General features: G+C 36.4%; 1 protein-coding gene across 3 annotated transcripts in view; it reads left to right on the forward strand.

Moving 5' to 3' along the window:
- The window catches only part of LOC106784304 (headcase protein-like), a 142,868-nt gene that overhangs the window by 25,537 nt on the left and 102,316 nt on the right, over positions 1-15,015 (forward strand). For all 3 annotated transcript variants that reach the window (XM_014743689.1, XM_014743688.1, XM_014743690.1), the window contains exon 2: positions 467-563. In XM_014743689.1, coding sequence (XP_014599175.1) covers positions 467-563 — 97 coding nt within the window. The remainder of the gene's footprint in view (positions 1-466; positions 564-15,015) is intronic.

The raw sequence follows: 15,015 nt of genomic DNA on the forward strand, positions 1-15,015 counted from the left end.
CCCGTTCCTTTTGCCGCTTCCTTCTCGAGGGTTATCAAGGGATAGGAAAGAAGGGTGCGGAATTATTATGATTCACGAGAAATTCACAGTGCCCTCCTACACCCCCTTCAAACTTCTTCCCACCCTCGTACAAGCTTTTCCTGTGCAAGCCTTTCTTCAAATGGAATGTTTAGTTTCTCTCTTTCTCTCTTTCTCTCTCTTTTCTTGTATCCTTGTTTCTCTATTTCATTCTCACTCTGTTCGTTAAATGAATTTTATTATATTGTATTATTCAATGACTTATGGGGTTAGTAATTTATTCCGAAGGAAAAATGATATTGGAAGGAGGAAATATTTTTAAACGATAGACACGCAGAATTTTACAAAAGTCATTGATATATATTTGTTGACTGATAATTGTTTTTTTTTTTTATAAATCTCTAATGATCCTCAAGATCGTAATAACCGTGAATGTTGTTAATTTCAGGCAAAGCTGCGGTGCCAATGGTATATTTTCTCGTCGTTTGGACTTCAGCGCATTTAACAGCTTGCCCAGGACCAAATTGAACTCCTATCATATTAAGGTAACAAATTTAAAATTAAATTTAACGACACATCGTGTATACTCATTTGTAACGTGAATGGTCGAGAATGATCCTTCAAAAAAAAAAATACTTCTTTTTGTTCAATTGAGATTAAAACCGAAAAATAATCTGGCATAAGTTTAGTAAATTTAATGTTATCACAATTTCTAAAGTTAGAATCAGAATAAATCATGCGACCACCACCACCCGCATGAAGGGTTAATTCTCTTTTTATTATCACCGATTAATCTCGCCCGAAACCGATCGTTTTCTTTCTTTTTTTCTTTCTCTTTCGCAAACAAGCATCGTCCTCTTGTGCGCATCACGATCACGCCCTTCCGGAACGAATCCTTTCGCGCGTTGCGTCGTAACACTGTCGTCCTACCCCAAATACGAGGGAAAATCAATACCAACCCCCTCCGTCGTTGGGCTTTTACCCTGCACTTATTCTCGCATTTTCTGCACGTACGCATTTTGTTCCTACGCACGCGCTTTAAATAATATTTCCCTCGAAGAAATAATTGCATAATTTTTCTTTTTTTTTTTATATACATTCCGATTCCTTTTTAATCTTTTACATACAAATCTCGTTTGACAATAATAATAATAATAATAATAATAATAAAAAGAAATTAAAAAAAGGATCAAGATTATTAAAATTATTTGGATGTTTAATTTATTGCAATAAAAGTTTCATAAATAACAAGCGTGTTGCTGTGATGAGTATTTGAAATAAAATTCGTCTACGCGCCCGTACGTGAATTATGAATATTCGCAATAACGGAAAGAGAAAGAAAAAAAGGTTTAAAAGAGAGAGGATTAAAAAAAAGTGTTGCGAGTACTTTCGGGGTGGTGGTTGTGGTGGTGGAGAGGAAGAGGTATATAATATGCGACGCGTATAAAACAAGTCATCGAATTATTCGTGCGTAGTGTCGGATGGTGGTAGAAGGAGGGGGAGGCCTCGTAAAAGGGTTCGAATCTGGTTTTGACGATGGCGTAATATGACAACGCAACTACGCATTACATTTTGGATAGGATCGATAAACGGAGGAGTAGAGAGGGGTTGAAGGATGAGGAGGAAGTGAAGAGGGGAGGAGGATATGACACACTCTTCAATTTCGTTATTGCGAATTCATCCTTTCTGTTGCATCCAACTGTGATTCATTCGTTCATTCATTCATTCGTTGAAATTATATAAAAGAAAAAATATAGATAAAAGTTTGTCGTATTTATTATAACAGTTGAGAAAAATGTAACGGGGTGATATGATATATGAGATTGTAGATGAGATGAGATGAGATGAGATGAGATGAGATTGTAGGACGAAGTAGTTCGATTTCGACCTTGACATGGTCCTATATTTTGACGGTGTATGCTGCCTGTACGTGGGTGGTGGTGGTGGTAGTTGGTATATGTATGTTTGTGAGTACAAAGTGAAGGATGACTAGTAAAATAGTCGGCTCCCCTTACGAACTCGGCTAAGTGCCTGCGGCTTTCCGAACGAGCAACCATAATCGAGCCTTCGTTCTCTCCTCTCTCTACCCTATTATATTTTAATCGAAAGGACTTGCTGCCACTGTTCTCCGGGATTACATCAGCACGAGTAAAAAATAAAAAGAAAAAAAAAGAGTTGGAAAGAGGGATAAAGAAAGGACAGGACGTTGTGTCGAAAGGGTTAATTTAGTTTATAGGGGGTTGGCTTCGATGAGTATACTTCGATAGTTAAACTACCATCAACCTCGTTGGTTACGATGCTAAACGATTTGAGTTATCATCCCTTTCTTTTTTTTCTTTTTTTCTTCTTCTTCTGTATACTTTATTTATATTATTTTCTTTTCTTTTTTTGGTTTCTCTTTTTATTTTTTCATTTGACATCTTCGTCCCTCGAGAGAGAGAGAGAGAAAGAGAAAGAAAAAAATACACCGTGTACGTATTACCTGTACCAGGTCGTAAGAAAAATAAGTAAAAAAAAGAAAAAGGGATCCTCGGATCTTTTTTCTTGTTACGTTCTGCGTCAAAGAACGATCGTAAAATCGTAAAGTCTCTTTTCAAGGCGACCTTTAGATATACCTTTCTAACATACCAAGAGATAGAATTTTACAGTATGTTGTTTGGTAGTTCTGAGACAACGAGAACTTTTCGAATACGGGGAAAACAACGAAAGGAAAAAAATAGAGAGAGAGAAGGAGAAAAACAAAAAGGTGGAAAAATAAAGAAATGGTGAAAAAGGTGGTGGTAGGAGAGTGGTAGGAGGAGCGGGGGAGGGTTGACCTTTATGGTGCGTGGTACGAGAAAATTCCACACAACAGAGTTTGTATGAACCGAACACCACCATAGCAGAGCCAGCTAGCTAGCTAGTCCTTGTTCTTCCTTCTTCTTAACCAATTCCTGTCTAACCTTTTCTGACATGGGTAAAAAAACCTGCTGCTGCTGTTCGTTCTGTGTAACGTGAACGAATGAAAATAAAAAGGGGGAGGAAGGGTGGTTGGTTGGTTGGTGTGGTAGTAGTTAGTAGTTGTATGCATATTCGTTGTATTTCACATGCGAAAGGAGGAAAAAGTAAAGAAAGTATTGTTCTTTTTAACTTTTTTTTTGTTTTTTTTTTAAGTAAAACTACGAATAATGTTAATTTACACAAATACCATTTAGATTAGAAATATTGCGTCAAACTTTGACCATTCCTGTTTCTTGAAGAGGTAACATAACTCTAACGTTTTTAAAAGTTACTTGCTCAAAGGCATTAACCAGGAACACTAAACACAATAGAACAATGTGCGTACGTGTCTAAGTAAACTAATCGCAACTTTAATGAATACCCGTTTAAGTATATTCTTTCAATAATGAGAAACACGCATATATATACACACACACGTAGATGATTCATTCCAAAAGAACTTGTTTGTTTCTTACGATTCATATACGACGAAACAAATTTAAAATCAATTCAATTATTATTCATTATTAATTTTAACGAATTGGGGAATTGAGAATATATATTGAATGATATATAATAATTCTATATAATTCTAATAATATTAAATTGGGCAATTAAAATTCCCATCGTTTATTATTATGGAAAAATAAAAATTGTAAAAGAAAAATAGTCGACGTGAAAAATTAAGTTGCCAATGAATTATATTAAATTCATATTCATATGAAGAATATATTTTAAGTATATGAGAGAAGGGAAATCATCGATTGGTGATTATTATTATTATTATGATGATGATGATTCGGGGAAACTAAGCAACGTATTCCCACAGGCCCAGGATATTACTGGTTGGTCCCTCCTCCCCCTTACAACAAGAGAGAGAGAGAGAGAGAAATAGAAAGAGAAGAATGATATTTTCGATCGAACGAAACCGGCCGGGGATATTCCGGTTTCCAATTGCGTCGCATTTCGTTTCAAACTCGCAACCCTAACGACGTGACGAGAAAGAGAGAGATGAGAAGAGAAGAGAAGAGAGGAGAGGAGAATGATCGTATGCGTAGTACAGAAAGGAGGAATAGGAGGAAGAGGAAGAGGAAGAGGAAGAGACCCTCAAACGTATCCCTTTGCCGTAGCAACGTTGGCAGGGAACAACAACGAGACTCAGCCGGGGGTTAGTGGTATATGCGTCTCTCTAACCCTCTCTTGGTTCGAACAAGGGTGCCAGAGCTCCAGAGCCACCCCTCTACGCGAATTGCAAAATGCAAGGTTTGCCTTTTGCTCGGTGAATACCGATATGCAGCCAACGAACAACCTACCACTCCCTCTCTCCCTCTCCCTCTCCCTTCAACGCCCCCATGCCACCACCCACTCCCCCATGTGCGTTTAGTTACGTCGCTTTTTAAAAGCCGAGATTGCTGGCGTGAATTGGAAATCAGCGTACATTCTTCTTCTTCTTCTCTCTCTTTATTTTTTACTTCTCTTTTGTTATATGTATCATTCTTCTATTTTATTTTTCATTTTCTTTTTACCCCCCCCCCCCCTTTTTCTTTTTGTGTATATATATTATAATATAATTCGTAGTACTAACAGCTTGAAAATGAAAGATATGTTAGAAATATTGAAACTAGATTTTTGTTATTTTTTTTTGACACTTTGTGATGACTGCCATGTCGAATTCATATGCCGCGGTAGTATTTTTATTATTCAAGATTTTACATAGAAATAATTCTTTCATTTTCGATGTTCCAATAAAAATTTGTAATTGTTCAATGGGACATTTTTTTTTTTTTTTATTTCAAAGTATATTACAATTAGCGATAATGTTCAAAATGAACTAAATGTTGATATTCATTCGACTATTACAATTGTAAATGTTCAAGCACCGTTAGTGGTGTCACCAATAATAACCACCTTGTGATATCACAGGGGAAAACGTGTGTCAGTCAAAGTGTTAACTATTTGCATTTAGAAAAAAAACATTGTCATCTTTCTCTCTTTATTATTTTTATTTATTTATTTATAAAATCTGTTAAATAGATCATTATACGTGATTGAGAATCTAATGTTTTTATCTGTCAGGATGGTGTTGTAATAGATTGGAATTTGACGTTTATGGTGTATCGAGACGAAATAATAAATCGATACTTATAGATGGGAAAGAATATACATATATATATACACACACGTGTTGTGTGTAGCAACGAAAACGGAAATGAAAAGGTGGTTGGCGTGCCGCGAGGTGATAACTTCACACACGTTAGCACATTTTATAGAGATATATCGAATCTAGGAGTGGCTCGTTACCGGTCTCACGGCACCTCTTCAACGATTATATACCAGTTCATTTTGTTATTATATATGTTGTAGTATGTACCTAAACGAATGTGTGTTACAACAGTGTTGTGTTACGTTCTCTCTCTCTCTGTATTTCATAGCTCGTTAACGATCGATAAAAATCGATTTCTCGATATGTTAACGATTCCTCGAGTCTCTCTCTCTCTCTCTCTCTCCCTTTTTTTTTTAACGAGCCTCGAAAGTATACGCAAATAAGAAATCCAATCTGCCTTTCATCGATTTTTATATATATTTTTTAAGTTACAAGTTAATATTAAATCGTAGGTAGAAAAAAACTTAATCGATTGTTATGATTGAATCGAATCTTTTTTTTATTTTTATTTTTTTGAATACCTAACGGAATTTTTCAAAATCTTTTTCTTCCTCTTTTATATATATATATATATATATATATATATATATACGGTAATTTTTTACGTTTAATTAAATTTTGTCGTTATCATCATTCGTGCATAACCGAACGAATAATAATCGATCACAACGATGTGTGTGATGTTATAACGATTAAATAAATAAAAATTGAAAAAGATTCTCGCGGTGTGGTGTGGTACCAATCTTAAATGGTTTTTTCTGTCTACGAGGAAGACTAGAAAATTCGACGACGTTGAGAACATGACAGAGAAGTGGAAAAAAAAGGAAGAAAGAAGGAAAGAAGGAAAGAAGGAAAGAAAGAAAGAGAGTTCAGGATGATAGTACTTGTGTTCTCGAAGAGAAGGGCCGAGATTAATTAAAAGGAACTCTCTCGTAAGGACGACGTCGAAAAGCTTTCGTCGTAATTCAACTGGCTCTTCTTTCTCTCTCTTGAAAGATAAGAAAAAGAAGAAGAAGAAGAAGAACCTCTTCTATCCCACTCTATCTTTATTTTTCTTTTTCATTTCTTCACCCTTCTCTCGTTTTACTTAGCCGTTCGTTCGATGGACATTGATTCCCAATGAGTCGACGCTGATATACGACGGCACGTTTAACCATTCGGAGACTAATAGGAAAACGCCGGTTAGGAATTTATCGTGTTCGTGTCGCGTACGAATCTTCCGATATCGAAGTGTCTTTTTAGCCCTTTCCTGGAGAGACAGTAGTTACGAAAAAGAAAGAAAGAAAGAACCACTACCACCACCACCACCACCACCATCATTATTCTCCCTTTAAACGAAGAGACCAAGAATTTTGTCCTCTTTTATTCTCTATTATTCTTTTTATTTTTATTTTTTATAGTCAAGTAATTTAAGAAAAGAAAATCTTTACTTTGTTAGAATTTCTTTCTCAAAATTAGAAGAATTGAGAATTAGTTAGGCCACTAGTTAAAGAAAGAAGATAGAGAGAGGGTGATATAATCCTCTTCGAAGTAGATAGAAGTAAAAGGCAGGAGAATATATTTCAAGCTTCTACGAGCTTGTTTACACGGCAGTCTAGCTAGCTAGCTAGCTGGTTGGTTGGTTGGTTGGTTGGCTGGCTGGCTGTAGCCCAGCAGCACAAGGGAGTAAAATCGGTAGGCATGAGAGATCGTTGCGAACGAGAGAGAAACCACTGTACTTTCTAGCCGAGCCCGAGTACCCCGAGTAATATTCCTTAGATAGTTTCAAAGTAATATAATCCTGAAGCGTATTCCCCTCCTCCTCCCCTTTTCCAACCCACCGACAACCCTCTCTTCTACTTCTCTCTCTCTCAGTTTCTACCCTGGCCGACTGGCGTTGATTAAATTCAGAGGTCGTGCAAAAGGATGTGGACGGAAGTTTGGCCAGTCGGATTTCTCATTCGCATAGTTGCTTGCATTAGCAAGACAGAGACCATAGAATGATGATGATGATGATGATGATGGTGTGGGATATATAGTAGCTACTCGAAAATACAGAAGACCACTCGGTAATTTCGTTGTGTTGCTGTTAAATTAGTCCAAACAGGTCACGTCTTTGATCCAGATATTTGCACGTTTACCTTTTAACCCTCTCCCCCCTCCTCCTCCTCCTCCTCTATCCCTCATTTATCCCTTTGTCGAGCTTTGATTCGGTTCAAGAATTTCCTTTAATATTAGTCTTTCCTGTTAGTTCATAACTGTTGTTAGAATGTTCTTCCTTTTGAGAGATAATTGAGGAGACTCGCGTTCATTGTACAAATCGATTAAATTCACTTTTTGAAAAATCTTCAATTTAATTGTAAAATGCAACTCGACGGTGTAATATCATTACTTTTTATATTTATACAAATGTTCTCAATCATCAATGGTTACACACCGTTAAGCGACAATATTTTTTTGTTTGTTTGTAGCGCTATTGAATAATAAATAATTTATTTCAGAGATCACTTTTTGTTTAACTCCTCTCCGTACTCTAATGGAAAATCATTGCGATAATGCAACTCAAGTGCACTAGCAAGCGCTTATTTTATCTTTTTTTTTTCTACAAAATTTAATCGAATTTATGTTATGAAAGGAATTTTAAAAACCAATGCACATATTATTTCATCGCATTTCCTCCTGACTTTTTGTTTTATCGAGTTTAATTGGTTTGTGCAGTGAACGGTTCAATTATAATTAATAATCATTAAAATACCTCCTCCTCGAAAAGTCTTCGATAATTTGGAATTTTTTTTTAAGCTTAGAAAAAAAAAATCAATTTTAATTTTATTACTCAGGATAGAAATTTTGAGCTACTAATCGAATTGTAAATTATTTGTACGATAGAAAATCAACGTGTTTCTATTTTGATTTGAAAAGTACTGAAATAAAATAATTTTATCGTAAAATAAAAATAAAATCTAAAAGGAGTTGATTTTAATAAGATGATTACCGATATCGATAAACGATGCCAATTGAAAAGGTATCCTTTGAATGAAGCATTTAACATTCTATAGAATAAAATTTGTATTTTAAATGAATGTATGTATATGTGTGTGTGTGTGTCTCATTAATATTGACGAAGTATCCTTTTAGATTAATCTATTAGCAACAAGAGACAAGACACCACATTGATCCAAATGAATAGATAAACTTTTTTCTTTCTTTCATGCTAAATCCCCCCCACACCCACCCACCCTCATCGATTATTAATTAGCTTTCGAAAGGTATTCATTCAGTCAAGCAAAAGGTCTTGTTATACCTCTCTCTTTTCTTTCATTGGCTGACAAATACACTCCTCATCTAATAGTAGTTGGTTTTTTTTTCTCGATGGTTAGATTTTCTCTACCCTAGAAGCATACACAACCATACCACCATCACCACCACCATCAGCACCTAGTGTGTATCACAGGGTTTAACGGAGGAGGCGTGTTGTACAATGGAGCTTTGCATTAAAGGTCATTAGCTTAAACGTTCGTGCTTCCTGTTGCGCAAGCTGAACGATTCTCTCAACGCGTTGCTTTGCTATTAACAGTTAAAGAGAAAGGAAAAAGAAAGAAAGAAAGAAAAAAAGAAGGAGAAGAAGAAGAAGAAGAAGAAGAAGAAGAAGAAGAAGAAGAAGAAGAAGAAGAAGAAGAAGAAGAAGAAGTAGAAAAATAAAGTCAAAAGAAGAGAAAAAGGGTGTCGAGTTTGGGGATGGGATGGAATGGGAGTCGGATGGGGTTGGGAGGGAGGGAGGGAAGGAAATGAGTGGAAACGTGCTCGAATGTAAAATAATTGAACCGACTTTTCGTTCGGCTATATAACCCCTTACCAGTTCAAACCCACCATCAACAACTACACAACCAACATTACCCAGTATTATTCCCTCTCTTGGTTTAGTTTCCTTCTTCTTCTACAATTTCTTTTTGTTTCTTCTTTTCATCCTCTTTACTTACGTTCCTTTGAATCTCTCCCCTAAACGAACGAAACTAGGCTACTTGGCTTCGCGATAATCTTACGATCGATTAAACCTTCCTTTTTATATACTCCTTTTCTTCCACAATATTCTTCTTTGTCTTTCCTTTATCAGCACGCCATTCGTGCGAACGCAATGGGCCTCTAACTCGCACGCCACGGTTTTTTTTTCTTTCTTTATCTTCATCTTTATTTCTTTATTTCTTTCCTTCTGTGCAATTACTTCAATTATGAATTATAGTGTATTGATAATTGCAACCTGTCTAATTGGATACAAACACGATTTTATTAACACCGGAATAATATTTCACGGTTTGTATTCATGGAATATATAATATATACAGATTAAATATTATTAGTTATCAAATTATTGAGATTTATTTTAACAACAATTTATTAATGTTGAAACACGAATTCTATATCATTAATGATTTTATTTTTTATAATATATAAAAATAACAATATTGTGCATGGATTTGGGGTTCGCATTAAAAGTTAAATGTTACAGATTATTTATTAATAAATAAATAAATAAATAAATAACAATAATAATAATACAAGAAAGGAAAAAGAAAAGAAGGATTGGTGGTTTTTACTAGAGCCGAAGGGCGAACGGGGCGCGTCGTGAGTTTTCGGCGCGTGTCCTTGAAATTCATCCCTGAACTGGGATAAGAGAGTCGTGTCGTCGTTTCCCTTGGGAGAGCAAGACCTACCCCAATTCCAACGCGTCACGACGGATCGATGCCAAATAGCCCCGGTGGTGTGGTGTTTTCTCTCCCCGGTAAAACGGCCCTTCCTCTCGCGGCCTCCTCGTTTCCTCAACTATTTTTGACCCTGAACTTGTTACGTACGACGGCCGACAACGGCCGACGACGACTACGACGACGACGTGCCTTCCTTTTTTTTTTCCAAGGGTGAAAAGAAGAATCGGACCGAGAAGAAAGGAAGGAAAGATGGTGGAGGAAGGGGTGGGGTGGTGGTGGTGGGTTTCTGCCCTTGAATATCCCTTTCTTCAAGGCTACAAATCTTTTACTTGGAAAACACGGATACGAGTTTCCTTTTTTTCTTTTTAGTTAGTTATTTCTTCATTTATTATTAATATTTTTTAAAATAAATTTTACTAAAACAATCCATCCATTATGCAGTTTATAATACAATGAATGTACGAACTTTTTTTGATTCATCCGAATAAAATACGATTCCGAATTTTTCGCAATTAAATTATTTTTGATTATTACTCTTTTTCTTCTTCACCAATAATAATATTTACATGTCACCTTCTTTACGATCATTTCATTTCAATCATTTGATATTTATCTTATAGTACAAAAATGTATAATAAAAAATATTAAATTGTGGATTCTAAGCAAAAAAAAACCTCCCCGCGCTCCACCCCCCCCCCATGCTTGATCTTTTTATACCTTATCGTTACACATTAAAATAATCGTCGAATACTAATAGCGCGAAAGAAGAGAGAGAGAGGGGACAGACGCAGGATTCGAGATACTTAAAATGCATTTCGTGAGGTTCGCTTACGAAAAAGTAACTTGAAGTTTCGTACGAACGGGTGTATAATGGTAAAAGGGGGAAAGGAATAATGCAACAAAAAATCATGTTGCATGACTTGATGCTCACGCCGTTGGTTATGGTTATGGTTGTGTTGTACATCGTCGATCATAAACTGGCAAGGATTCTTCAACAGAACTTCTCTTCTAACGCGCGTACGAGGAAAAGAAATAAACTACGACAAGACGACTAGAGGTCTCCTTTCTCTTCAACTTCAACTTCATCTTCATCTTCATCTTTTACTTCGTCGTCGTCGTAGTCGTCATTATTATTATTGGATAGAAAGAGGAGAATGAAAATCAGACAGCAGTAGAAGAAGAAGAAGAAGGAAGCAAAAGCACCGACCGTCGTCGACCTCTCGTCTTTACCGAACGGGATTATTAATGATAACGTACCGTACGTTATAAACCCTCTTTCCCTCCCTCCCTCCCTCCCTCCCTCCCTCCCTTCATCTCCTTTTGCCCCTTTACTCTTTCCTCCTTCTCCTGATATGCGCTCATCAATTTGAAAACCGCCGAGATACGGCGGAAATTACAAGAATCGTTCCATGTGGGCGGCCAGTTCTACTCTTCTCTTCTCTTCACTGTCTTTCTCTTCCTCTTCTTATTCTTCTTCTTCTTTCACTTAGTTTCCTTTCTCTCTGTTTAACTAACTCCTAATTGGCAAATGGAAAAGAGACTCGATTCCGTTTCGAGTTGGCAAACCGAGCCTTTAACGAGTAGGAATTAAGAATCGCACCGCTTTTTTTTTACGTTTACACAGAGACCCTTTTTGTTTCTTAATTAACTTGCCAATAATAATAATCTAAATTTGATCAGTTTCATTAGAAAATTAGTTTCGCAAACGTTGTTATTGGGGGGAGGGGTAATATTCGTATTTATTTTTCTCTCGTTGTAGTTTATTAAATTGGAGGAGGATTATTTATATTCATATAAAAGCATTAGATCAATCTTCGATAAAATACAATTGTATCTCGAATTCGTATTGTATTTGAGATATTTTGTTGAGATAAAAATAAGGAAGACATTTTGTAATTAGTGTGGGTGAGAAGAAGGTGTTAAGGATTATCGCGTGTTTGATCTCACGAATTGAAGCTTTTTGAAGAAGTTTATCTCTTTCTCAAGAGAAAGAAAGAGAGAGAAAGGGAATAGTGTAGATGAAAGAAGTTACTTTTAGTTTCGGACGTCTAGAAAATGTTCGTACGAGGTTTCGAGTTCGATCAGAAGTAACAAATTACTTGATAAGGGTTTCTTCTTAGAAGAAGAGGAGGTGTGTTTTTGGTCTAAATCTCGTTGGAAATAAGAAGAGGAGAATAATCTCTACTCGAGGTCGGTTCCTATCTTTTTCCTATCGTCCACTTTTCTTTTTTTTTCTTTTGCCGTAAATTTCTGGAAAAATCTCAAGTAACATCATCGTTCTCGAGAACCGAGAGATGATAAGAATTCGATAAAAAAAAAAGATTATGTATCTACATTCGTGTTAACCTTTAACTGGGTGACGTCTGGTCACAAGAGACCCAAGTTATCAAAATATTTAACTCGAAAATCTTATTTTTAAAAATGATTTTTAATAATAAATCAATTTTTCTTTCTTCTCCTAGTTTTAAAACACAAGAATTATTTATTAACTTTTTTAAATCCACAATTATCTAAATTCCAAAAACTCCATCATTAGCTTAAAATTTTTGATATCACGATTCAAGGAAATTGTATTAGATCACAATTTTGTTTTATTTTTTAAAGAAGGAGAGATAATATTTAAGAAAGGAATATTGAATTTTTCTAATATAAAATATTTTATTTTTCCTTTAGATTATTTCTTTCTTCGCTGGTGTATATTTTATGTTAAAGGAAATGGGAATACCCCATCCCGTTATGGAAATAGAAATGCGTATATCGTCGTCAACTTCTATGACCATAACGACAAACACTTTCACTGGTCAATTTCTTTCTCCCTCTCTCTCCTTCTTTCTTTTATTCACTCTTTTGCTTAAAGTATATAGGAGAGAGAGAGAGATACGTAGAGTAGGATGATTTTCCGATAATGTTAAAAGGATCGTGTAAATGTCATCGATCCGTCTAGAGAGATTTTTCGAATCTCGGCAAGAGAAAATAGGTACTTTGCTTCCTCGATACGACGTCGTATACGCGGCTATCCGCAAAACGGTATATCCAATAATAATAATAATAATAACAACAACAACAACCAGCACTATCATCGCCATCGAGAAGATGATGATATCAGTAAAATCTCTTTCGGTAGAAATATAAGTCTCTTTATCGTTAAATAAATTCAATGAGAGTTGGTAAAAGTGTCGATAAAAAGGTGTCCCTTAAATACTAACACTATATACTTACATTTTCCTATCAAAAATTATTCATAACGTAACTTATCCGTTGATCGTAGGTATAGATAGTACCCGTGTATAAGAAAAAAGTTCAACGTGAGTTTAATTGTTTTAGTATTAACAAAAATAATATATAAAAAAAATAAATTTTGATATCGATTAAGATTCGTTTAGGGGGGGGGGGGCTCGCGTATTTTGCGACACCTCATTCATGGTAAATTCGACGAAATAAATCGGTGATTTCGAATCCGAATACAGACGCTTAGTTCAGCATTATTCGAATATTCTTAGCCTTATCGTGGAAGGAGTAAATGAGTTAGATAGAGAGTGAATGAGTGAGTGTATGTGTTGTGCATATATTCACGCGCGCGTGTGTGTATGAGTGTCAGAGAAAGAGAAAGAAATACTAATTTCGGTCGCGTTTGCAGACGAATGCAATAAGTCCTACACGGTGGTATTCACAGCTTTGCGCCTCCACCAACGGTATTCCAAGTAATTATTACAGAAGGGACTCAAGGGTGAGGAAGGAAGTAGGGTGGCCATAAGAACGAACAAGAGAGAAAGAGATAGAACAATATAGAGAGGGGTAGAGGGTGGGTGGGAAGAGGAGGATGGGAGTATTACGACGAGACATTCTTCCCTGAAGCTTCTCGTGGTATTCTCTCTCTCTTTCTCTCTCTCTCTCTCCCTCTTTCTTTCTCTCTCTTTCTCTCTCTGTCTCTCTCTGTCTTTTGTCCCAACCTCCTCTTTGTCTGGACCACCGTATTTCCTGACTTTTTCTTTCGTCGTTTCCTACCGCAGAAGAGAGTGAGAGAATGAGAGAGAAAGAGAGAGAGAGAGAGAGAGAGGAAGAAAGAAGAGTGAGGAGGGGAGTGGTGCGGAGAAACCCCAGGGAAAGTCCTGATAGAGAAATAGTTGGAATACGAGGCGTTACGCGCGGTGATTTGGTTCGGGCTCACGATGAATCGATCTGTCTGCTGCTGCTGCTGCTGCCCTCCTTCCTCCCTTTTCTCCTACCCCTCTGTACACCAACCCCTTGCTCGTTGATACTAATAGAAAGGAAGAGAAACGACGACGGCTTTTCTTTTGGAGAAAAGGATTGTTGGAAAATCATTTGGCAAAATTTCATTCTCATTTCCCGAATATTCGAATATACCATTAAAAAATTCTTGATATTTCTGACTACTCTGATGCCCCCTACCGCCCTCTTCCTTTTCCTTAAACTTTTTTCGGAACTTATTGTGCGTATGTTTGTTTTCAGGGGGTGGTGGGAGGGTTAATTGCTTTATATGTTTCTGTAAACGTGTTAAGGAAGAAAAACGATCATCGTGTTCTTCTTATACCATTTTCAAGATTCTTCTCTCTCTCTCTCTTCTGCTGGGCAGACACCGAAACCAAGAGAGTTGGATGGTGGGGAGGTTAGGGGGGAAGAGAGAAGGAAGGAACTCGAAAAGTTGCGAGATTTATTACGCCATTACTCGAAGCGATACGCTCGCTCGAACGGAATGGTTATGGTTACGGAACGCCCGAAATTTGCTCGCGGGAGGTCGAATACAATCACTGTGTTCAGAACACCGCGAAACTCCGACAGGATCTCTCTCTCTCTCTCTCTCTCTCTCTCTCTCTCTCTCTCTTTTTCTTTCTTTCTTTCCTTCTTTGTCCCACCCTTTTTACTGGTTTCGAAGTGTACAATGATTACTAGAATAATAATATCGTTCTTCAGACGATACAAAATTTTCTCACGATTTTTCGAAGTAACCGATTCTCGGAAGGAAGGATTAAGTAATATTGTAATGATGTAAACGTAGGAGATTATTTTGATGAGAATGAATGCGATTCAATATATTGATAAATTATCATCTGTATACTATATTTTGTTATAATGACGGACTTATACACTAAAATCACATGGTATTGAAATAAGTTAGAAAACAGGAAACTTTGGTTTAGAAGACGAGGAAGGAGA

Source organism: Polistes canadensis, unplaced genomic scaffold (genome assembly GCF_001313835.1).
Source record: "Polistes canadensis isolate GaletaPanama2010 unplaced genomic scaffold, ASM131383v1 scaffold_33, whole genome shotgun sequence".
In the NCBI taxonomy this organism is placed as follows: domain Eukaryota; kingdom Metazoa; phylum Arthropoda; class Insecta; order Hymenoptera; family Vespidae; genus Polistes; species Polistes canadensis.